The sequence below is a fragment of the Schistocerca serialis genome, chromosome 1, assembly GCF_023864345.2.
Source record: "Schistocerca serialis cubense isolate TAMUIC-IGC-003099 chromosome 1, iqSchSeri2.2, whole genome shotgun sequence".
NCBI lineage: Eukaryota > Metazoa > Arthropoda > Insecta > Orthoptera > Acrididae > Schistocerca > Schistocerca serialis.
In genome coordinates, this window is record NC_064638.1 from 1093987738 (window position 1) to 1094014239 (window position 26502).

At 41.4% G+C, this 26502-nt stretch overlaps 1 protein-coding gene across 1 annotated transcript in view; it reads left to right on the forward strand.

Moving 5' to 3' along the window:
* Nucleotides 1–26502, forward strand: part of LOC126455618 (DC-STAMP domain-containing protein 2) — a 315015-nt gene that overhangs the window by 216806 nt on the left and 71707 nt on the right. Inside the window, exon 13 of the mRNA XM_050091384.1 lies at nucleotides 13048–13254. Coding sequence (XP_049947341.1) covers nucleotides 13048–13254 — 207 coding nt within the window. The remainder of the gene's footprint in view (nucleotides 1–13047; nucleotides 13255–26502) is intronic.

Below are 26502 nucleotides of genomic sequence, written 5' to 3' on the forward strand. Positions count from 1 at the left end.
CAAAAGAGTCAGCAAACACAAATGTGGGCTTGACACTATTGTTGGAGACTGCGCTGCATTTGTACTGTAGCAGGATGTCCATTGTTTTATCAATATTGGTGAGAACATGATGAGGTCCCGTATATGGCAGTGTGAGAGGTGCTTCAACCCCATCTTGTTGAAGCATGATGTGTGTGCTGTTTGTTAATTCTTTATGCACAAATGAGGAATCTGAACCATGTCATGGTACCAGTTAAGGTCGCATTTCAGCAGTGTGTTCTCTGAGTCAAGTTATTAATTTGGGTTGACGTAAAAGGTCTGCTAACGATGCTCTTGACTGAACAATTTTTCCTGTAGACAGAGTGTCTCTCCATAAACAAGCTCTGCCAGTAAGGCATCCAGATCTGGCTTGTGTACTGTTTGTAGGCCAAGGAGTACGAGTGGTAAGGCCGTGGCCCAATTCGTATCATAGCATGTTAGCGCTGCTTTCAAGGAGCTGTGCCAGCACTCCACAATCCCATTGCTGGCTGGGTGTTAGCTTGTGGTCAGATGGTGTGTAGCATCATATAATTTGCCTATCTGTGTGAAAAGTTCAGATTCAAACTGGAACCCTCTATCAATTGTTATATGTAGTGGACAACCAAATTTTCAAACCCATTGCGCCATAAATGCTGCTGCCAGTGTATCAGCAGAAGTACTGATTCAGGACAACGCATGAATCTATCAATAATTGTTAATGGGTATCGCCATCCTTCTAACAGTGGCAGGAGTCCCACAATGTGTAGGTGAATGTGGGCAAATCTCTCAGTGATCTTCAGAAAGTTGCCAATGGGTGCATACACATGCCATATAATCTTGCTTTGTAGGAATGCTATGCAAGAGTGGGCCCACTGCCAATAACCATTTTGGATAGCTTGCCAAATGTAGTGGGAGGCACTGAGTTTCACTGATGCTCTGATGCCTGGGTGGCAGGGGTTGTGTACGCCATGGAAAATTAACTTGCCCATAGTCCTGCTGGCATGTATGGGTGGTTTCTTCCAGTGAAAGTGTCGCAATAGGGTTGTGTGTTTGCTTCAGGTACGAGGACCAGTTTCAGTTGTAGACCAGTCTGTGTATCATGCAGAAGGTTACAGAGCTCCTGATCCATCTGTTACACATCACATAAGTGTGAAAGACTGACAGTCTCTGTGACCAGCCAACCTGAGACAAGCAGTCCGCCACCATGTTATTGAGGCCTGAGACGACGTGTTGTATGTCAGTTGAGAGTTGCACTACATATTCCAGCTTGCTAAATTGCCATGGCGAACACTTGTTGTCGTTTAGCAGGAAGGCGTATGTGAGTGGCTGGTGATTTATGTACATGGTAAAGGTTCTTGTTTCCAGTTGGGTGCAGAAATACTTTACTGCTGCATACGTGGCATGATTGTATGCTCTCTATCTTTGCTGCGCTGGTGTCAGTTTACATGAAAATAAGGCAAGGGGTTGTCATGTGTCACCGATACATTTCCGAAGTGCCACTCCAATTGCTATTTGACTGGCATCTGTAACTAATGCCAGGGGCGCATCTGTGGTAGGGTGTGCAGGGAGTGCAGCATCCGCAAGAGTCTTCTAGGTTGCCTCACATGCATCGATCATTGTTGGGGTCCACTGCAGTAATGCTTTGCCCTTCACCTTGGGACAGTCATGAGTGGTTCCTGCTCTTCAGCAGCATGTGGCAGATGTCATTAGTAAAAATTGAGCATGCCAAGGAATCTGCACAACTCTTTTGCTGTAGCTGGCCATTTGATGTTTAATAGGGCCTCGACTTTTTCTGATAGTGGGCACAAGCTTTATGATGAAATGCCATGTCCCAAGAAAGTCACCTCTGACTGATCAAATACAAACTTCGACTTGTTTAGGACAATGCCGTAAGTAGCAAGACGTTTGAAAACCCAAGTAAAGAGCCACTGGTGTAATTCTGGCATTTCTGAGAAGATGAGGACACCATTGAGGTAAGCAAAGCAATGTAGCAATCCTGTTAGTACAGAATCGATGAATCTCTGCTAGGTTTGTGCTGTGTTCCTAAGACCAAAGGTCATAAACAGAAAGGTGTAATTATTGCCATCATGGGAATTTCTTTCTACCTGCTGCGAAGCCCTGAGGGGCCTGGTAAGTGTTGAGAACTGGTCGAGTAGCTTGGTGAACTCACCTACCACTGCTTGGACGAGCTTGACATTGCAGTTGACCATGCAACATCAATATCCGATTGCAAAAACCAAAAATCTCTCCAAATGCCATAGCTTCCCATACAGTAACAAAGTCCAGAACACCAAGAGACAAAACACACACAGTAGAAATAAAGCATGAACTCAGAAATATATGGAATCAGGTGACAGAGACTGAATAAGCTTACCCTTTCACACTTGAAGAAATCGAATCAGTGCTCAAGAGTATCACACCAGGGAAAGTGCCAGGATTTGATGAAATCAGCCCCGAATTCCTAATAAACTGTAGTAAACAAGCAAAACTCTGCCTGGCCAGATTCTTCACCGACATCATCCAGACTAGTAATCTACCCAGAGAGTTCAAACAAAAAAGATAATGGCCATCCTAAAACGATGGAAAGCAGCAAACTTATCTGAGAGCTACAGGCTTATTGCTTTATTATTAGTAACATACAAGTTACTTGAAAGTCTCACATACATCAGAATTTCTCAGAAAATATTTGATGTAATACCAATCAAACAGGCAGGCTTCAGACTAATACGAAGCAGTGCTGACCAAGTTCTCTAGCTTACAACTTATATTGAAGCGGGATTTCAAAGAAAGCTTAAATCCTCTGCTGCATTTATTGACATATCAGCCACCTAAACCACTGTCTGGTGAGTAGGCATGATCCACAAATTACTTCATCTAAAGTCAACAGCTCATTTGCTAAATGACGTACTGAATGACAGAACATTTCAGGTTATCACAGGGATCAATGTAAGTTCACCAAGAAAACTCAAGAATGGCCTGCCACAAGGATCGGTACTTGCACCAGTCCTATTCAACCTCTATATTGCTAACATGCCAGAGACGAGATCTAAAAAGCACAACTATGCTGGTGACTGGATACCTGCAACAAGATGTAACTCATCTGAAGAATCAGAGGAGGTCCTTACAGCTGACCTGGAGAAGTTGGGAGGGAACTACCAAAAATCGTGCTCCAAGCAAATGACAACAAAACAGCTGTTACATGCTTTCATGTGATTAACAAACTTGCCAAAAGGGAGCTTAGAATACAATTTGAGAACACAGGACTTACTCATAATAAAACATCAAAATATCTGGGTGTGATACTCGATATAAGTCTCACATTTAAAGAGCGTATAACAAAAATAGCAGAGAAATTACAATCAAGCAACAATATTATACAAAACTGTGGAACAACATGGGGAGCATCAGCCTCTGTCCTGCACTCATCCGCTCTGAACCTTGTCTTCTCAAGTGCTGAATACTGTGTGCCAATGTGGCTTAACAGTCCTCACACTTGTAAAATTGAAGCTCAACTCAATAACACAATGAGAATGATTGCAGGAGTCATCAAATCTGCTCCTACATAATGGCTCCCAGTACTGAGTTATATACCATCATCAAATTTGCATCATATAAACGCACTCATGATGAGTACAGGAAGATCTTGAGCAACAATAACCTACCAACACATGAGGACACTGAATACACCTCCCATAGACGCCTTCAATCCAGAAAGCCCCGTATCAAAATGGCAATTAAAGCCACAGAGGAAAAATTCAGTTTGATTCAAGCCTGGCCTCAACAGTGGGCCACAAAACAGAGTAATGAAATTCCACGTATTACCCAAAAGCCAGAGGTTTTGAGTTACGATGTAAAATCTGATCAACTCTGAACAGAATACGGCCTCAGCATGGTAGATGTGCCTATTTCCTGCTTAAATGTGGCAAGAAATTGACACCCTTCTGTGAATGTTGTGAAATCCTAACAGTAAAACACATCGTAGAAGAATGCCCTCAGACAGCTTATGAAGGGAAACCTGAAAATTTCCTGACATCAACTCCAGAAGAAGTAGCCTGTTAGATGTTTGTTTATAACTATAATAATTTCAACTAATTGTATTGTCATTTGTGTTTTACTGCCACACACTAAATAAATAAATCCAGTTGCTGACAGCCCAGTGACAGCATACTGCAGGCAGGTGTCAACAACATCGGTTAGTGGGTGGTAGTGGGCAAGTAGGTCCGCCCCAATAATCGGTTCTGCTATGTCAATGATGACGAATGTAGAAGTTATTGCATGATGCAGTTCCTGGTCTGATTCCATATGCTGTGTGCCGTATGTTCAAGTATCAAAATTGTTGGCCGCTGTCAGCATGAAGCTGGCAGTTGGGCAATACTTATGAGCCTTATCTCACAGCAGAATATTTAAATCTGAGCCGTCATCTATCAAGAATTTGTGTCCTGACTACAGCTGGTGAGATAGAGGTGGGTAGAAGGTCAGACAGGCACAGCAACATCTGCTTGGCACTTAACATTTCTATATTCGCAAAGTGCGTTGCACTTATGGGCTGGATCCCCAAATTGCTGATGATACCAGCATATATTCATGACTTTGGTGTCATTTCAATGAGACACATCATGAGTGGAATGGTTCTGTGATCACTAATGGTAACTACTTGTAGTGCCGGGATCAGTGAAGAGTTTATTCAGTTGATTAGACAGAACATCAATTTTACTTATCAAGCCTTCATTTAATTATTGCTCCATTGCTGTGACTTTTTTTGAAAGCTTGTTGCAATCATGTTTTGTTTTCATTGTGGTGCTGTCGCACATAATGGTAACATCGGATCCAGATGGGGGCACAATAGCAGCTTGTATCTTGTCAGCCTTCGTCCAAGGATATCTCGGTTTGAGAGGCAATTATCGCTTTCACTTGCACTAGCAGCCTACTGCTCCATATTGTGTGTAGTAGTGCTTCTGGCATAGTGTGAGCATCCACTTTGCTTCTGAAGTGACATAAGCATTGTGAGGTTTTCTTGTCATTGACGTCTTCTTGCAAAAGTACCTCTCACACTCTCTCCTCTTAAGAGGCAGACATGGAGCATATTAGTTCTGACTTCAGTTTAGAATATGCGTCCGTGTCCAGAGGTGCCATTAGTATATCTTGCACTTCTGCTGCATATCTGTTGTCAAGTTGGCTTACCACACTGACTTACCACCAGGGCAAATTTAGTGGTGCCTGTCAGAACATAAAAAATTTACTTTCACTTGCACAAACCAGAGAGTTGGATTAGTAGGCCAGAGTAATGGAAGTCGTACAGCCAATATTGACATGTTATGGATTTCCTCATTTGGCATTTTATTACTGTAAATCAATGTTTTCTCATCGTGAACTACTCGTCTGAGGCACTATCAGGTTGTGGTCACCACTGAAGCTTATCTTATGGGGCTATAAGATAGCTACTAAATTGCATGTGATACATGGGCAAACAGCATGCAACAAATGCGAGTGTTATTCTTTCTTATGTATTAAAAAACTCTCCACTCTCAACTACATAAAGGAAAGCTTTGTACATTGAGAACAGGAACATTGATTGGAAATGAAAAGGATAATAAAACTTGTCACTGTGACAGACAACAACAGAATAATAATATTTAAAACTAAAACCACAGAGCTCAATAGTGTCTCTTCTTAGTCTTGGAATAAGTGCACACTTCAGCACCCCAGGTGGTGAGCTTGTGAACTTTTTTGATGAAACTTTGACAAAACGCACAATCTCCCCCATTGCCACAGGACGACTGGTCAGTAAATCCTTCAATCTCTAAGGCATGTGTCATCCTGTGAAACTTACCTCTTTCTTCAGAATATGTGTGACCAGTCTCACCATTTCCTCAGATTTTGGCACAAATATTCAGTATCAGTTAGCCAGACCTAAAAAAAGTGTAACTTGTTTTCTGTATTAGGAATAGGAAATTTCCACAAAGCTTGTACAACCCAGGGATCTGTTTGCCTGCCATCCTCATCAAAATGAAAGGCATTCCTGCAAACTCATTATTAGCTGCGTTGCTTGTAGTCAGCTAAACGTCCCACATAACCACACGATGAGCTTCTGTACGTCCTTGGGAAACACTATACTATCATCAATGTAAACTGTGCACTGTTGTTCTTTGTTCTGTATTAAAAAAACTCTCCACTCTCAACTACATAAAGGAAAGCTTTGTACATTGAGAACAGGAACATTGATTGGAAATGAAAAGGATAATAAAATTTGTCACTGTGACAGACAACAACAGAATAATAATATTTAAAACTAAAACCACAGAGCTCAATAGTGTCTCTTCTTAGTCTTGGAATAAGTGCACACTTCAGCACCCCAGGTGGTGAGCCTGTGAACTTTTTTGATGAAACTTTGACAAAACGCACGATCTCCCCCATTGCCACAGGACGACTGGTCAGTAAATCCTTCAATCTCTAAGGCATGTGTCATCCTGTGAAACTTACCTCTTTCTTCAGAATATGTGTGACCAGTCTCACCATTTCCTCAGATTTTGGCACAAATATTCAGTATTAGTTAGCCAGACCTAAAAAAAGTATAACTTGTTTTCTGTATTAGGAATAGGAAATTTCCACAAAGCTTGTACAACCCAGGGATCTGTTTGCCTGCCATCCTCATCAAAATGAAAGGCATTCCTGCAAACTCATTATTAGCTGCGTTGCTTGTAGTCAACTAAACGTGCCACATAACCACACGATGAGCTTCTGTACGTGCTTGGGAAACGCTATACTATCATCAATGTAAACTGTGCACTGTTGTTCTTTGTTCTGTATTAAAAAAACTCTCCACTCTCAACTACATAAAGGAAAGCTTTGTACATTGAGAACAGGAACATTGATTGGAAATGAAAAGGATAATAAAATTTGTCACTGTGACAGATAGTTTCAGACCTTGTGACATCCCTTCTGACAGGTGTTGGAATGTTGGTATTGCATTCATCAATCCATATGTCATTTAGCAGTATTGGTATTGACCAGATAGAGGCATAAATCTAATCTGGAGTCAGTCCTCTGGTGTTACTTCTAACTGATGATACCGTCTTTTCAAATCTATGTTTGTGAAATATTGGCATTTCCCTAGTTACCAGTATCCAAATTTTCCATAACATTTGGCCCTAGGTGGCAGTGCACTAATTAAAATACTGATAACACAACAAAAACAATATGCTCTTTTTGGGCACAACTACTACTTGTGCCTCTCTATGACTGGCACTTAATTCTGTAATCCTACTGATCTACAAACCCTTCATCACCAACTGGAGATAATGTCAAACTCAGTATGGTTTTTTGTACATCAGCAGTTCATTCCCTGCTACTTATTCTGGCAGCTTTCTCTTGAATTCTACTGTATATTAAGTAAATTTATTTAATCTCTCCAGTTTATTCCATAAAAAACTACACTCATCACAAAAAATGCTGACATTAATTGTCAGAATCTATACATCTATATCATTCATAAGCAGTTATATTTTAGAAATAACTGCTGTGTTGAAGTGGGAACACTCCTTTAACCATGCAAAATGGAGTAGTTAGGTGTTTCACCAGATTCAAATGGCATCAGAGCTTGTACTGGCTGCCACTTGGGGAGTGACAATCAAGTGTAGATTGAGCAACATACTTGAAATCAGCATATTTGATGTCAGCCAAATGATAAGTGCCTGAAACCTGGGTATCTTGTGTCTCCTAGGGACTAGACTGTGGCACCATAAAATGTTATACTGTTAGTACCTACCTCAGACTGCTGTGTAAGCTGCTGTAGGTAGCAACATGTTAAAGAGATGTGTTGACATCATTTACCACATTGTGTAACAACAGATAAAAAGGCCACAGGCAGCATACATTCACCATCCAACACTGATTGACAACAATTGGTGAGCAGCCACACAATTCACACTGATCTCACAATGTATACAGAAGCCACAGCCCAACATGTGTAACTCTTCTCAGAGAGATTAGCATGGATAAAGGAAAATCAGTTCGGATCCTCATAAAGTATGGAGAAAGTGGTTAGCATGCTTGATTAATAATTAGTGAACCCTTGCTTGATTCCCAAAGAATTTGTTGCTAAATAGCACACTTTAATCATGACATTAGTCAGAAACCAATAATTTATGATATAAGAAGTCAGTCTTAAATCAACAGTTGCCTTCTAACAAGACGATGGAACAGTGGCTGAAAAGGACTAGGGCACCCTCTTGCCACTGGAGTGGGAAACTGTCCTTAAAAAGCAGATTAACCAGCTGCATGGTGGTTCAAAAGTCAGCTATTGCAAAAAATAAGGAAACTGTTGCACTGAAGTCATAGAATATAAATCCACTGAAAATGTGGCTCCTAATTGGAAAAATGCCATAATGATCTCCCTATGGGCAAAATATTCAAGATTAGTACCTCAGTCAGATCTCTGGGAGGTAACTGCTATGAGGGAGGTGACCCCAAGAAAAGGTTTCAAGTATCAACAAAAGGGATTGGAAAATGCCAAAATTCTGAATTTGGTATAGAAGCTAAAAAATTGGAAAAATATCGAGATACTGAAACTAGACATAGTCAGAGTCAATAAGTGAAATGGAAACAAAATAAAGCTATCTGATCAGGTGAAATTGAATAATAGGCCTACCTGCAGCATCTGAAAAAAGTGTAATTAGCATATGGTTCATTATGAATAAGATGCTGGAGCAGAGAGTGAGTTTCCATGAACAGTTCAGTGACAGAAATATTCTCATCAGAATAAAAACTAAAACCAGTGCCAAAAACTGTAGTTATGGTATGCTTGCTATCATCAAAAGCAGAAGATGAAGAAAGAGAATTTTGAGGGAATTGAATAAGTAATTCTTTATACAAGGTGCATCTGAAAAGTTAGGTGAATTGTCCCAGAAAACATAGAAGACAAGGATTACAAACAAAGTACCTTTACTGGCCTCCAGAGTAATCACCATTAGCTACAACACACTTCTGAAATCATTTGTAAAGCATCAGTGAATTCTTCTTTTTGGAATTGCTTCAAGCATTCTGGTCATATGTTGTTGGATATTCACAATGTCTGCTGATGTTCATGAAGAATAGTGCTTCTTCTGTCTTTCCTTATCTTCAACTCTTCTGCCCTCAAGCTCAATGACAGCCACTGAGCATACACAAGCACTCGTTCGATGAGGTCTGGGATTGTGCATGTTGACCCAAGCGTGGCTCATCCTCATCATTGTCCTTTCCATCTCTTAAGCATTTAAACCACCCAGAGATACATTTTTCCTTACTGCTTCAACACTGTGTACTTGCAATAATACTCCATGAGTCTTCATCACCATTTTCCCTAATTTGAAGCAAAACTTCATGTTACATAGTGCTAGATTTTTCTCTCCATTTTGCAATGACAAGAGTGCACAAAGATGCTTGCAGATGATCGATGGCTGTCTTTGAGAATGAAAGCAGAAGATTTGAAGATAAGCAAAGACAGTACAGGCACTGTTGTTCTTGAACTTTAGCAAACATTGTGAATATTAGCAAACATTGTGAATATCCAACAGCATGAGACCATGGTGCTTCAAGCAGCTCCACAACAATCATTTGCTGACAGTTTCCAACAGCTTTACAAATGGTGTCAGAAGTGTGCTATCGCTAATGCTGAAGATCAGTAAACATAGTTTGCTTGTAACTGTTGTTTTCTTTATTTTCTGAGACCAGTCATTGGACTTTTCAGATATATCTTGTACAAAGGGAAATGAAATCTATCAATTGTGGAGGGTGGGGGTTGAAACATTGTAGTAGGGGAAAGAATAGGAGGTATAGTTATAAGAGAACATAGGCTCAGCAGTAGAAATGAGAGAAAAAAATATTCTCTGAGTTCTGCAAAAACTTCCAGCTAATAGTGGCAAGTTCTCTGTTCAAAAGTCAGAAGAGGAGGTATTATAGGCCTACATGAAAAAGGCTAGGCAACACACAATAATATCAGCTGGTGAGACAGAGAGTCTGAAATCAGACACTGGATTATAAGGCCTACCTAGGAGGAGCTATAGATTCAGGTCACAAATTAGTGATGATGAAGAGTAGGCTGAAGTGTGAGAGAATTATTAGAGAGAGTCACCATAGTAATAGGATACTGAATTATTCAGGAATGATGTGCATTTGAAGTTCTCTGACATTGTAAAAACTGTGTTGTATGTAGTTTGGTTAAGGAGGAATAAACATCTTCAAAATGGCTAGTCAGAATAGTTCAACAATTTAGATATGGGAGTGGCCACTGGGTCACTGCAGTGAAATTGGGAGTGATAGGAGAAATATTTCAAATGATTAAAAAAGAAAGAAATATAAATATATTCATAAAGAGAAAGTTATTCAGCAATCAAAGTCATCTAGGAATAAAATCAGTAGGCAATACAAGAAGACTACAGCAAAATGGTCACTGAAAAAATTGATGAAATTGAAAAACAAATGCTTGTTTTAATCACTGATTCAGCATATAGGAAAGTAAAAATAGCTTCTGGATAATTTAAAAGAAGTAGCATAAGAATGTAAAACAAATTTGACTGTTTTTTTTTTTTTTTTTTTTTTTTTTTTTTTTTTTTTTTTTTGTGGTTTTAGGGCGCAAAACTTCTATGGTCATTAGCGCCCAAAATTTGACTGTGAAACCTGGAGGAGAATGTAGGTAGGTGGAAAGAGTACTTTGAGATGGAACTATCTGTTAACATTATAGACAAAGAAACAGTTGTCAGTTTGGAAGACATAAAGGATGCAGCATTAGAGTTAGAGTTTGACAGAGATCAAGGTCAGGTATATATGAAAAATTGCTTATAATTAACTTAGTGGCTCATGCATTCAAATTATTAGAATAATATACAGAAAAGTAGGATAGAAAATTGAGCCTCCGTTAGATGACAACCGAAAACCAAGAGATACCAGAAAGGTAGTTCGGCATTATACCTGACTATGGAAACAAGACTTGAGAGAAATCAAGACGCTTTCATGAGATATTTTGTGTAGTAGTACATTGGTTACAGTTGTGGCCATGCATTCTCATGCTGGAAAAGTACCCTTAAAGCACTGCCATCAAAGTCAAAACACACGGGCATTGGATTTCGTGAACATAGGATAACACTGTCTGTTTCTTGTATTACTGCAAGCACAGTCATATATCACAAGCAATTACCATCTGTGGCTGCATGGCCAGAAGAGGACTACCTCACCACACAGAAGCATTGAGGCTTTCGTGTCAGTGTCTTGAAATATGAACATGACCTTAGTCAGTACCCAAAGAAAATCCGTATTTGTTACTAAGAGCAGCCTACATGTATTTCGACACAGTCCACTGCTACAACTGCATCTGTAATCTGCAAGCTGGCATGTGGCATAGGGTGCATACCATTCTTATCTTCCCCTCCTAGTCCATTCATGTATGGCACACAGAAAAAAAGCCTGTCAGTATCCCTTCATATAGACCGAAATTTGTCTAATGTTAGCATTGTGGTCATTATGCAAGATGTATAGCAGAGGAAATAGCATGCTTCTTGACTCATTTTGGAACATGAGCTTGTGGAATTTTGTTGAGTAATGTTCTCTCTGATGCACAACACATTTCTTGTAATATATTCTACTGCAGTTAGTTGACCTTTTGCATGTATTCTCATGCCAACTGAAGAAACCAGTGACGAATCTTGACTCTCCTTTCAGCCTTTTCTATTTGTCCCTCTAACCCAAGGTAAGAGTTCCAGACTGATAGACAGTTCTCAAGAATTGGTCAAATGAGGATGTTGTAAGTTTTCTTCTATTTACGCATATTATACTACATTTATATATGTTATGATTCAGCAGCTAATATTCGTACTATCTGCGAGTACCTCTGCATTTTGTAACAAGTTTCTAAAAATTTCAGCTCCTTTTACACAACTCTGTCATCTGCTAATAGTTTCATAGAGTTACAGTTATTATCTACCAGGTCATTTAGTTACAGCTCTGACCGTATCACACTATGTTGCAGTACACCAGATACTACCTTTGCTTCTGACAGTGCCTCCCCATTAAGAGCGACACAGTGAGTTCTGTCTACTAGGAAGTCTTCTATCCAATTGCATATCTGGGGGCATTTTTTTAAATTTACTAAGTAACAGTGCAGAACTGTATCAAAGAGTTTCTGGAAGCCAAGAAACTCAGCATCAACCTGAACTCCTACTGCTTTCTGATTCCCAGGACTGAACAGAGTAAGCTGGGTTCACCACAATCATTGCTTTTGAAAACAATGTTGATTCCTACATAGAGGGTATTGAGGCTCCAGGGTAGTCATCATATGCAAGCATAGTTTCATTTTCCGCAATTGTATTAGAAAACTATGTCAGCGACTTCAATCTGTGGCTCTGTGTGTCCATCTTGCGACCCTTCTTATGAACTGATTGACCTGTACCTTTCTCCAGTCATGTGATATGCACCATTGTTCCAGTGATGTACTGTAAACTGATGCTAGAAGAGGGCCCAGTTCCAATGCAAAACTGATGGGCATCCCATCATGTCCTGTGGTCTTTCCTCTAGTGAGTGATTTGTGCAGTTTTTCAGTTATTTCTATATCTGTCCCCACTGTTATATCAAAGGAAAATTCAACTGAGAAAACTAATAAATTGTGTGACATAATTTTTGGCCGTTAATTGCCTTCAAAGGTGAAATGTGTACTCATATCTCCATCCATCTTCACTACAAGTGGGCCCCTCTCACGCTGTGGTCTGAGAGACCTATCCTTCCTTTTTAACTTCCTCAACCAGTCCCTCTCTCCTCCCCAAGGAAGGAACTATTAGTTCTACAAGCTAGGTGGTGCATGTCTCTTAATTTTATGTATGTCTATCAGTAGTACTACATGTTCCATATCCTGAAGGTAAGCACTAGCCAATAATTGTCCCCATAGTTGATTAGTGAAATGGAATTAGTTAAATCCTGAATGAATAGTGTAGAGCCAATAGCAAATACATAAAACAGAAGTAATCGTCTGCAGTTGAACTGACTAATTTTATTTATATTTTCATTTGTCTTTTCTTTAAATGGCAGATGTGCTCTTCTGCAAAGGATAATACCCCATACACCACAAAAGGCTTGCCTAGTTTGTGCAGAAACTCAAGGGGAACTCAAGAGTTGTCCCAAATTCGACTGTGCAGGCACCTACTGTCATCAGTGCTTCAAAGATCTGAAGAACATTTGCACTATCTGCATGGAACCAATTGAATATGGTGATTTAACAGATGTCAGTGAAGAAAAGTTAGTACATATGTAGTATTTTGTATATATTATTAATGCAAATTTATGTTTGTGAAAGTAGGTATTTTGTGTAATAGAATAAAGTAGCAATCACTAACTCCAAGAAATACAAATGTTTTTTAAGCTATGATCCTGTTAGAGGTGTCATGCTCTTTGTTTCCTCTGATCTGAGAACCAGAATGGAAGAAGAAAGATTAGAGTTCAAGTCTCATCAATGCAGAGGTCATCAGGGGCACAATCAAAGCAGCAGCTCACCCATCCAGTTGCAGGGGAATCTGAACTAATGTTCAACTTTACATTTTTCTCATTCCAAAGAACCATCTGAGTGGAATATCATGTCAAGAGAAAGAAAATAATTTCTGGGAGCAAATGGATATTAAATCCTGAACTTTCTGCTTGTAAGCTGAAAAATACAACTGGACAAGTGACCACCTTATATTTTTGAGGTCTAGTTCCATTACATGCTGTCTTCAGTTTAAAAATGCATAAATTTTCACATGTAATCACATCTGATTTTTAAGATTTGTTGTAGTAACAATGTCTTTCCATTTCACAGCAATTGAAGGGTTAATGTCTACTGAGTTTGTACTTTGCGGAACGTAAAGCTACAAGTGCTACATTTTGCATTTTCAACAAGATTTGTATTAATTTTTCTGTCATTTAAAGTGAGCTGGATTAAGCTTGGACACACAGTTAATTTTCTTAAGAGGTGTTTTTTAGGGCAGTTCTTTATAGCTGTTGTGCTGCACTGATCTACATAGCTGCACTCAGATGTGAGACTCTTAATTTTTTTATTTATACATGTTTCAAAAACTGTGGCTTGCACACTAAACAATGGAGATATGTGCATTGGCAATTTTAGAAGCTACAGTAAAAGAAATAAAGGGATAAGGGAACAGACTGGAACCTAATGTGTGTCTTTTCATTGTACCTGCCTGCAATTCAGTATGACACCTTTACAGTCAGTAGCAATCAATCTTTAACTTATATTGCTGATATTCCAACCTGGAGTTTCCACTGTATGAAAGTAAGTTGTGTGAGACATGTAGTCAGGAAGTAAAAACTGGAAGTTTTTTGCTAGATGCCCAAAGATAAGAAGAGCCCATGTTAATGACCTGAGAAAATGAGGCTAAATAACATTAAGACAACACGTGGGAGAAATTCGAGAAATCTGGGTGCGTACAACTGAATATAAAAAAATATGAAGCTTGATGATGGTCTTTATTTAGCAATGGATGTCAAGTAGCTGATGGGAAAGAAGCAGACATTATGTTCATATTCTCCTGGGCAAATAAAGTACTGTCTTTCTATTCAGAACATTGTCAGCCTCATCACATGAGTGAAAAAAGAAAATTCTTTTACATACAAAGCTATATATTAAAAGGTGCTAGTCCTTAGATAAAAGTAGATTCAGTATACCTATCTGAATCAGATAATTCATTTATTTATCCAAATTAGTAACTAATTAAGGATTTAGCTGAATTAGAGAAATTATTAATCTGAGAGTTTTATAAAAAAAAGTCAGTAAACCACTGCGTAGGTGTATAGTGTATCAGTCACACAACAGTGTGAATTTTAATACTTCTGCAAGAATCTAGTATGTAGCCATACAAAATTATTACAGTGATGATCCAATACAATGACATTTCTACTAATTTTGATCCTTATATTATTATAAACTGTAATACTGTTACCAGTTCCATAAAATATCCCTACACCAGTCTTTATACACCACCTCCAGCCAATGAGTCCTCAGTCTGCTGGTAGATTTCAGTCAGCAGTGTCTCTATGTACTCCTCTTGTTAACGACATGTAGCTTCTGTTTCACTGAGGGACCGTACTTTGAAACTATGTAAGGAGCCTGCACCTAGCTATCAGCTGGTCATCACATCAATGTTAAAGTCTACAGTAATTATAAATTTCTCCATATCAAAAAGATGAGCATTTGCATATCTCTGTCAGATACCAGCAGATGTATTGTGTTCAGTAACTGTGTCATAGTCATAGCTAGAACAAACACGATATAGAGAACATAATTATTTAATTGGATAGATAAAAAGTTTACTCACCAAGCAGTGGCAGAACACACACATAAAAGATGGTTGTAACTGGCAAGCTTTCATAGCCAGTGGCTCCTTCTGCATGCAGAAGGATTGAAGGGGAAGCAAGAGGGTTGAAGGAAAAGGACTGGAGAGATCTAGGAAAAGGGGAAAGTCACCCAGAACCATGGGGCAGGGGAGACTTATCCTACAGGATGAGAAGGAAAGACTGATTGTTGGTGACTGCATTGGACGAGATTCTAAAACCTGCGAGTTTAAAGTGGAAGACAGGGTAATATGCAGACAGAGATTACTGCTTAAACATTATGCATGAGTTAATAAGAGTGAAAAGCTAAGTGCATTGTACATAGCAGAGTTGTGAGGAGGGTGGTGAAAAATAGATGGGTAAGACAATGAAAGATGTAGAAAACTAAGACGGAGTGAATCAAAGAGTATCTACAGTGAAGAAATGTTGGGATGGAAGAAATTAACATAAATTAAAGCAAGGTGGATCACGAGAACCAACGACATGTTGTAATGTTAGTTCCCACCTGTGGAGTACTGAGAATCCAGATGGTGCATGTGGTGAAACAGGAGCCAAGATTACAATTGTCATGTAGAGAATGCTCTGCAACAGAGTATTGTGGGTTGCCAGTATACACCTTCTGCCTATGCCCATTCATCCTAATTGATAATTTGGTGGCAGTCATTCCAATGCAGAAGGCCAAACAGTGTTTACATAACAGCTGGTTTATGATTTGTCATTTTTCAGGTGGCTCTCCCTTTGATAGTATATGTTTTGCCAGTTACGGGATTGTTATAGGTCATGGTAGGAGGGTGCATGGGCCAAGTCTTGCAGTGGCAACAGTCACAGGGGTAGGAGCCACAGGGTAGAGAGATGGGTGCAGAAGGAGCATAGTGTCTGACAAGAATATTGCAGAGATTTGGAGGGCGATGGAAAGCTATTCTAGGTGGTGCGGGGCAAAATTTCAGAGTGAATGGATCTCATTTGAGGTCATGATTTTAGGAAGTCATGGCCCAGTTGAAGTAGCTGATTAACACATTCTAGACCAGGATAATATTGACTCACCAACGGTGTGCTCCATAGTTGTTTTTTGGAAGGATCAGCAGTACCAGGATTGGATGTGATGGCCCAGGAAATCTGCTGTTTAACTAGGCTGGTGGGGTGATTACATACAGTGAATGCTGACTGAGATGAGAATGGTGGTGTATTGCTGTAAAGAATCTACATCTGAACAAATACGTTTGCCTCGGATGCCAAGGGAACATGGGAGGGAATATTTGACATGGAAAGGATGGCATCTGTCACAATGTTGTTTGTCGGTAGATTTAATGTGGATGGAAGTGTGTAGCTGGCCTTTGGTGAGGACAAGATCAACATCAAGGAAAGTGACATGGGATTCAGAATAAGACCACGTGCAATTTAATTGGAAGAAGGTATTCACAGATTCCAGGAGTTTTAGCAAGTCAGCATCACCATGCGTTCATATGGTAAATATGTCATCAATATATTAAACCAAACCAGGGGCTGAAGACTCATGGATCCCAGGAATGCCCCCTGTAAGCGAAAAGGTTGGCATAGGAAGGAGCCATCCCGGTTCCCATGGCCATACCCCTGATCTGTTTGTATGTCTGCTCCTTAAGGTGAAGTAGTTGTTGGTAAGTATTAAGTTGATTAAGGTGAATAGGAAGGATGTCATAGGTTTGGAATCAGGTGGGCACTGAAACGTTGGTATAGAAAGAGGTGGCATTAATGGTGACAAGCAGGGTGTGTTGTGGGAGTGGGACAGGTATGCATTTTAGACAGTCTAGGAAATGGTTGGTATCTTTGATGTAGGAAGGGAGTCTTTGTACTATGGGTTGCAGGTGTTGATCAACTAAGGCAGATATATGTTCAGTGGGTGCTTTGACGCCAGCAAGTAAAGGATGGCCAGGATGATTGGGTTTGTGGATCTTAGGAAGAAGGTAAAAGGTGAGGGTGCGTGGTTTGGGTGGGGTAAGAAGTTCTATGGATTGAGGTGTTAGTCATTGCGAGGGGCCTGAGGTTTTAAGGAGGGACTGCAGGTCAATTTGAAACACAGGGATGGGATCTTGATGGCAGACACTGTATGTAGAGGTGCCAGACAGCTTGTGTAGACCTCCACTAATATACTCCTTTCGGTCTATGGTGGTAGATACTTTGTCTGCTGGGAGGATAATGATGGAGTCATTGGCTTTTAGGGAATGTAGAGCCTTGAGTTCTGCAGAGGACAGTTTAGGGACATGTTGCAGGAAACTGAGGAAGGGTTGTGAAGCAATTCTGGATGTGAGGACTCTTGGAAAGCTTGTAAGGGATGATTTTGAGGTAGTGGTAGTGGATCAAGTTAGGGCTGAAAGTGAGACCCTTAGATAATACAGATAATTCAGGAGGGAAGAGTGCTTTAGATGAGAGGTTAAGGACACTGTACTGTTGTGACTGGTTCTGGGGATTATGGGTTATTCTTGGTTTGGGAGGCAATGGTGTAGGCTGTGGGATATTAAGGAGGTTGGCCACACATTGTTTGTAGGAGAGGAGTGGTGGTTGATGGTATGTCTGTTTAGGGAGTTGCAGAGGGACATGAAAGGAAACACCACAGTTCAGGTAGTTAAGAAGAAGGTGGGATAACTTTTTGAGGTGAATTCTGGCATGTTGTTGCAGTGCGAAGTTGGCTTGGCAGATGAAACCATTCATGGAAATGTGAGGGGCAGATAACTGCTGGATTTTGTAGGATGAGAGAAGTCTGGTAGAGTGGAGATCGCCTGATGAGGCATACAGGTCACAGATTAGTGGGGTAAGAGCAAGACATTGCTGTACTTGAAATCGTAAAAGAGCCTGGTGTAGGGTAGGACTGCATCCAGAAACAGGGACTTTCAGTGTTAGGCCTTTGGAAGTAACTCCAAGGAACAAGCAGGTTTCAAGAAACAGAATGTGGGACCTCAGTTTTGATATCAAAAGCATGTTTTCAAAAAGAATGGACATAATATGACATGGGATTCATTGTGGCAAGAGAGAACAGTTCGGAGAGTTAGAAATCATGGGAATGGCAAAATAAATAAATAAATAATATTGAGTCACCAATGATGTGCTCTGAAGTTGATTTTTGGATGGATCAGCAATATCAGGATTGGATGAGAGGACCTGGGAAATCTGCTTTTTAGCTAGGCTGGTGGGATAATTATGTGCAGTGAAGGCTGAGGTGAGAATGGTGCTGTATTGCTGTAATCCAAACAAATACGTTTGCCTCAGATTCCAAAGCCATAAGGGATGGAACATCTGACATGGGAAGGATGGCAACTGTCAAAATGCAAGTACTGTTGTTTGTCGGTAGGTTTAATGCGGACTGAAGTTTGCAGCTGGCCTTTGGTGAGGACGAGATCAACATCAAGGAAAGTGGTGCAGGATTCAGAATAAGACCATGTGAAATTTAATTGGGAGAAGATATTCAGAGATTCCAGGAATATTAAGAGGTCAGTCAGGCTGGGGCAGGGAGGGAGACGAATATCGGGGTAAGAGTGGGGGATGGTGCTGCTTGTGGGAGCATACAGGGATGAGGTGGAGACAGGGCAGCTAGGTCAGTCAGGAGGTTAGATGGAGAGCAGGGGGGTGGGCAGTTAGTGGGAAAGGAGAGAACTAAAACGACTGTGGGTGCACTGCTGGGATAGGGGAGTGGGAACAGGGACAGGGCTGATGGATAATGACAATGACTAATGAAGGCTGATGCCAGGAGGGTTATGGGGATGTAGGATATATTTGAAGGGAGAGATCCCATCTACACAATTCAGAAAAGCTGGTGTTGGAGGGAAGGGTCCAGATGGCACAGGCTGTGAAGCAATCACTGAAATGGAGAACATTGTGTTCGGCAGCTTGCTTGGCAATGAGATGGTCCAGCTGTTTCTTGGCCACAGTTTGTCGGTGGCCGTAATGCAGACAAACAGCTTGTTGGTTGTCATGCCCATGTAAAATGAACCACAGTGACTGCATCTTAGCTTTTAGATCACATGACTGGTTTCACAGGTATCCCTACATTTGCTGGGATTGGTGATGCTTCTGATGGGACTGGAGTAGGTGGTGGTGGGAGGATGTATGGGACAGGTCTTGCATCTTGATCTATTACAGGGATATGAGCCATGATGCAAAGGGTTGGGAGCAGGGGTTGTGTAAGGATGGGCAATGATATGACGCAGGTTTGGTGGGTGGCAGAATACCACAGTCAGGAGGGAAGGGGGGGGGGGGGGGGGGAGGATAATGGGTATGACATTCCTCATTTCAAAGCATAATGATAAGAGGCAGTCAAAACACTGGTGGAGAATGTGATTTAGTTGCTCCAGACCTGAGTGGTACTGAGTCATGAGAGGAATGCTCCTCTGTGACTGGACGGTGGGGCTTTGGGAGGTGCTGGGTGACTGTAGAGATAAGGCACAGGGAGATCTTTTCTGTACACGGTTGGGAGGGTAATTACAGTCTGTGAAGACCTTAGTGAGACCCTCATTATATTTCGAGAGGGACTGCTCGTCACTGCAAATGCTGCGGCTACATGTCACTAGTCTTTACAGAAGGGATTTCTTGGTAAGGAATGGATGGCAGCTGTCGAAGTGGAGGTATTGCTGGTGGTTGGAAGGTTTGATATTGACAGAGGTACTAATGTAGCTGTCTTTGAGGTGGAAGTGAACATAGAGGAAGGGGGCTTGTTGGGTTGATTAAGACCAGGTGAAGCAAATGGAAGAGAAAGTGTTGAGATTCTGGAGGAATGTGGATAGGGTGTCCTCACCCTCATTCCAGATCATGAAATTGTCATTGATAAATCCAAACCAGGTGAGCTGTCTGCGGGTGTTTAGGAAGGACTCCTATAGTAGACCCATGAATTTGTTGGCATAGGATGGTGCCATGTGGGTGCACATACCCATACCATGGATTTGTTTGTAGGTAATGCCTTCAAAGGAGGCTTATTTGTGGGTGAGGATACAGTTGGTCATGACAACTAGGAAGGAGGTTGTAGGTTTGGAGTCTGTTAAATACTGGTAAGGCCATGGACATTAGTAATGTTAGTGTAAAAAGAGGTGGCATTAATAGTGATGAGCAGGGCACCATGTGGTAAATGAAAATGAACTATGGAGAGTCAGTGGAGGAAATAGTTTGTATCTTTTATATAGGAGTGTAGGTTGCAGATGTTGGTCTGTGAGAGCAGAGATTCCCTGAGTGGGACACAGAAACCGGCCACAATGGGGCATCCAGGGTGGTTGAGGTTATGGACTTTATGAAGATGTGGAAAGGAGGAGTGGGGGAGTGATAAGGGTGAGGAGAGAGATAAATTCCAGGTAGAATTTCTGGGATGGGCCTAAGGATTTGAGGACATGACTGTGGAGATTTTGCTGAATTTGTGGAATGGAGGGACTGTGGCAGGGTTTGTAGATGGATGACTCTGACATCTGGTGGAGTCCTTCTACCATGGTTCAAAACAACAGTGGTAGAGCCATTATCAACATGTAGGATTATAAGATTGGGATCAGTTTTTAGGTGGTGGATTGTGGTCCTTTCTGCGGAAGTAAGGTTAGTTTGCACGTAGAGGGATTTGGAGAATGATGGTGAGGCAAGGTTAAAGATTAAGAAATTCTGGAAAGTAAACAGGGGATGATTTGGGGGCAGTCACAGTTGGGTGGAGGAGTGAAATGAGTCAGGCAGGGTTCAACATTGATCTTTGGTTGAGTCTGGTTGGTAGGGCTGGTGGCAAAAAAGTTTTTCCACTGTAGAGACTGGGAGAAGGGAAGAAGATATTTAACAAATCCTTGCATGATTGAATTTGGTAATGAGGCAAAAGGTGAGGCTTTTAGAAAGGACTGATACTTCTGTGGGACTACAACTTTTGGAGGAAAGGTTCATGACTGTGTTTCAGATCCATTTAGGTTCTGGATTATGTATGGTGGTGGGAGGGAGTTTTGAAGCAGGGGTAAATGTAGTAGGTCTGCGAGACAGTTTTTGTCAGCTGAGAGGGGATGTATCAATCCTTTCCAAAAGCCTCACCTTTTGCCCCACTTGCAAATTTTTTCATGCAAGGCTTGTTAAGGTCCTTCTCTCCTTATTCCAGTCCCTACAGTGGAAACACTTTTTTGCCACCAACCCTACCTATCAGACTCAACCAAATATCAATATTGAACCCTGCCTGACTCAGTTCACTCCTCCAGCCAACTGTGATTAACCCCCATTGACCCCAAATCATCCCCTGTTAAATTTACACAATTGCTTAACCTCAAACCTTTCCTCACCATCATTCCCCTAACCCCTCAATGTGCAAACTAACCTTACTTCTGCAGAAAGAACCGCAATCCATCATCTGAAAACTGATCCAGACCTTATGATCCTACCTGTTGGCTAAGGCTCCAGCATTGTTGTTTTGAACCACAAGGATTACCTGTCAGGAGGACTCCACCAGCTGTCAGACTCATCCATCTACAAACCTTGCCACAGTCACCCCATTCCAGAAATTCAGCAAGATCTCCAGTCTTTCCTCAAATCCTTATGCCCATCCCAGGACCCCTGCCTATAGCCCATCTCTCTCCTCACCCCCATCACTCCCTCTTTCTACATGCTTCCTGAAGTCCATAAAGCCAACCACCCAGGACATCTCACTGTGGCCGGTTACTGTGCCCCGACAGAGAGAATCTCTGCTGCTGTAGACAACACCTTCCACCTATTACCTGCAACCTAGCTTCCTGTATAAAAGATACCACCAAATCCTGCACCGACTCTCTACAGTTCCTGGTCCTTTACTACAGGGTGCCCTGCTCATCACTATTGATGCCATCTTGCTTTACACTAAGATCCCTAATGATCACAACCTTACTGCTTTGGAACACTACCTTTCCCAGTGCCCAATGGATTCCAAACCTACACGCTCCTTCCTGGTCACCATGACCAACTATATCCTCACCCACAATTACTTCTCCTTTTAAGGCATTACCTACAAACAGATCCATAGTATGGCTATGGGCACCTGCATGGCACTATCCTATGCCAACCTATTCATGGGTAACCTAGAGGAATCTTTCCTAAATACCCAGAATCCCAAACCCCTCACCTTTATCATGACATCTTCATCATCTGGAATGAGGGTGAGTACACCTTATGCACATTCCTTCATAAAATCAACACCTTCTCCCCCATTCACTTCACCTGGTCCCACTCAACCCAACAAGCCACCTTCCCTGATGTTCACCTGCACCTCAAAGACTGCTACATCAGCACCTCCATCCATATCAGACCTGCCAAACCACTAACAATATCTCCACTTCAGCAGCTGCCATCCACCCATAACAAGAAGTCCCTTCCATAAAGCCTAGCGACATGTGGCCATCGCATTTGTAGTAGCATACTCTTGAAGTATGCCGAGGATCCCACCAAGACCTTCACAGATCGTACTTACCCTCCCAGCCTTATACAAAAACAGATCTCTGGTGCCTTATCTCTCCAGTCACCCACCACTTTCTGAAGTCACACTGTCTGGCCACAGTGGAGCATACCCTTCATGCCTCAGTACCATCCAGGACTGGAGCAACTGAATCACACACTTTTCCAGGGTTTTTACTACCTCTTGTCATGCCCTGAAATGAGAAATGTCCTTTGCATTACCCTTCCCACCCCTCCCACAGAGGTATTCTGCCACCAACTGAACCTACACAATGTCCTTGTCCATCCCTACACAACCCACACTCCCAACCCCTTGCCTCATGGCTCATATCTCTGTAATAGACCTGGAAGCTAGACCTGTCCCATACATCCTCCCACCACCACCTACTCCAGTCCCATCAGAAGCATCACCTTTACCAGCAAATGCAGGGCTACCTGTGAAACCAATTAGGTGAACTACAAGCTAACCTGCAACCACTGTGCTTCATTTTACATGGGCATGACAAACAACAAGCTGTTTGTCTGCATGATGGCCACTGATAAACTGTGGCCAAGAAACAGCTGGACCACCTCATTGCCAAGCACACTGCCCAACATAACGTTCTTCATTTCAATGATTGCTTCACAGCCTGTGCCATGTGGATCCTTCCCACCAACACCAGCTTTTCTGAAGTGTGCAGGTGGGATCTCTCCCTACAATATATCCTATGTTCCCATAACTCTCCTGGCTTCAGCCTTCATCAGTCATTGTCCTTACCCATTGGCCATGTCTTTGTTCCCACTCTAGCACTACACAGCCCTCCAGCCCACCAACACACCCACAGTCTTTTTAGTTCTCTCCTTTTCTGCTAACCTCACACCTCCCCCTGGCCCTCTGTCTAACCTTCTGACTACATCTATTTACCCTCATCCCTGTATACTCCCACAAGCAGCACTTTACCATCCCTTACCCCTACCCTGCTATCCCTCCCTCTCCCCCCTCCACCAGCCAACTCCTTACCACCACCACCACCCAATTGCTTTTCCCAGAATGCTTTGCTCCTCAGAGTCTGGTTTCAGTAGCCAGAGACTGTGTGTGTATGTGTGTGTGTTACATTTGTGTCTGTGTGTGTGTGTGTGTGTGTGTGTGTGTGTGTGTAGCGTTGTTGTTGTTGTTGTTGTGGTCTTCAGTCCTGAGACTGGTTTGATGCAGCTCTCCATGCTACTCTATCCTGTGCAAGCTTTTTCATCTCCCAGTACCTACTGCAACCTACATCCTTCTGAATCTGCTTAGTGTATTCATCTCTTGGTCTCCCCCTACGATTTTTACCCTCCACGCTGCCCTCCAATACTAAATTGGTGATCCCTTGATGCCTCAGAACATGTCCTACCAACCGATCCCTTCTTCTGGTCAAGTTGTGCCACAAACTTCTCTTCTCCCCAATCCTATTCAATACTTCCTCATTAGTTATGTGATCTACCCATCTAATCTTCAGCATTCTTCTGTAGCACCACATTTCGAAAGCTTCTATTCTCTTCTTGTCCAAACTATTTATCGTCCATGTTTCACTTCCATACATGGCTACACTCCATACGAATACTTTCAGAAATGACTTCCTGACACTTAAATCAATACTGGATGTTAACAAATTTCTCTTCTTCAGAAACGTTTTCCTTGCCATTGCCAGCCTACATTTTATATCCTCTCTACTTCGACCATCATCAGTTATTTTACTCCCCAAATAGCAAAACTCCTTTACTACTTTAAGTGCCTCATTTCCTAATCTAATTCCCTCAGCATCACCCGACTTAATTTGACTACATTCCATTATCCTTGTTTTGCTTTTGTTGATGTTCATCTTATATCCTCCTTTCAAGACACTGTCCATTCCATTCAACTGCTCTTCCAAGTCCTTTGCTGTCTCTGACAGAATTACAATGTCATCGGCGAACCTCAAAGTTTTTATTTCTTCTCCATGAATTTTAATACCTACTCCGAATTTTTCTTTTGTTTCCTTTACTGCTTGCTCAATATACAGATTGAACAACATCGGGGAGAGGCTACAACCCTGTCTTACTCCCTTCCCAACCACTGCTTCCCTTTCATGTCCCTCGACTCTTATAACTGCCATCTGGTTTCTGTACAAATTGTAAATAGCCTTTCGCTCCCTGTATTTTACCCCTACCATCTTTAGAATTTGAAAGAGAGTATTCCAGTCAACATTGTCAAAAGCTTTCTCTAAGTCTACAAATGCTAGAAATGTAGGTTTGCCTTTCCTGAATCTTTCTTCTAAGATAAGTTGTAAGGTCAGTATTGCCTCACGTGTTCCAGTGTTTCTACGGAATCCAAACTGATCTTCCCCGAGGTTGGCTTCTACTAGTTTTTCCATTCGTCTGTAAAGAATTCGTGTTAGTATTTTGCAGCTGTGACTTATTAAGCTGATAGTTCGGTAATTTTCACATCTGTCAACACCTGCTTTCTTTGGGATTGGAATTATTATATTCTTCTTGAAGTCTGAGGCTATTTCGCCTGTTTCATACATCTTGCTCACCAGACAGTAGAGTTTTGTCAGGACTGGCTCTCCAACCGCCGTCAGTAGTTCCAATGGAATATTGTCTACTCCGGGGGCCTTGTTTCGACTTAGGTCTTTCAGTGCTCTGTCAAACTCTTCACGCAGTATCGTATCTCCCATTTCATCTTCATCTACATCCTCTTCCATGTCCATAATATTGTTCTCAAGTACATCGCCCTTGTATAGACCCTCTATATACTCCTTCCACCTTTCTGCTTTCCTTCTTTGCTTAGAACTGGGTTTCCATCTGAGCTCTTGATATCCATACAAGTCGTTCTCTTATCTCCAAAGGTCTCTTTAATTTTCCTGTAGGCGGTATCTATCTTACCCCTAGTGAGATAGGCCTCTACATCCTTACATTTGTCCTCTAGCCATCCCTGCTTAGCCATTTTGCACTTCCTGTCGATCTCATTTTTGAGACATTTGTATTCCTTTTTGCCTGTTTCACTTACTGCATTTTTATATTTTCTCCTTTCATCAATTAAATTCAATATTTCTTCTGTTACCCAAGGATTTCTACTAGCCCTCGTCTTTTTACCTACTTGATCCTCTGCTGCCTTCACTACTTCATCCCTCAAATCTACCCATTCTTCTTCTACTGTATTTATTTCCCCCATTCCTGTCAATTGCTCCCTTATGCTCTCCCTGAATCTCTGTACAACCTCTGGTTCTTTTAGTTTATCCAGGTCCCATCTCCTTAAATTCCCACCTTTTTGCAGTTTCTTCAGTTTTAATCTACAGTTCATAACCAATAGATTGTGGTCAGAGTCCACATCTGCCCCTGGAAATGTCTTACAATTTAAAACCTGGTTCCTAAATCTCTGTCTTACCATGTAGTGTGTAGTGTAGTGTTGTCTATTTCTGACGAAGACCAAGTTGACCAAAAGCTCTCTTCCTGGCAGTCTTTTTGTTATGCCTATCTGCAATTCAGTATCTCCACTATATGGTGAGTAGCAATTATCCTTTTCATAAGACAAGAATGAAAGGTTTACATAGAAATTATTTTTACATTTTGTATTGTGGCTGTGAAGGTCACAGTTAATCCTAAACTTACTCTTTTCACCAACCACAAATACCACTAAAGAGTAACGGTATTAACATGTGAGTGTAGGAAGTACAATATTCTTATAATAGCTTCAGCAAGATGTTGAGTTATTAGCTTTACTCGTTATCCTTACTGAAAGCTTCTGCAAAACAAAATGCTTTTCTGAACTCT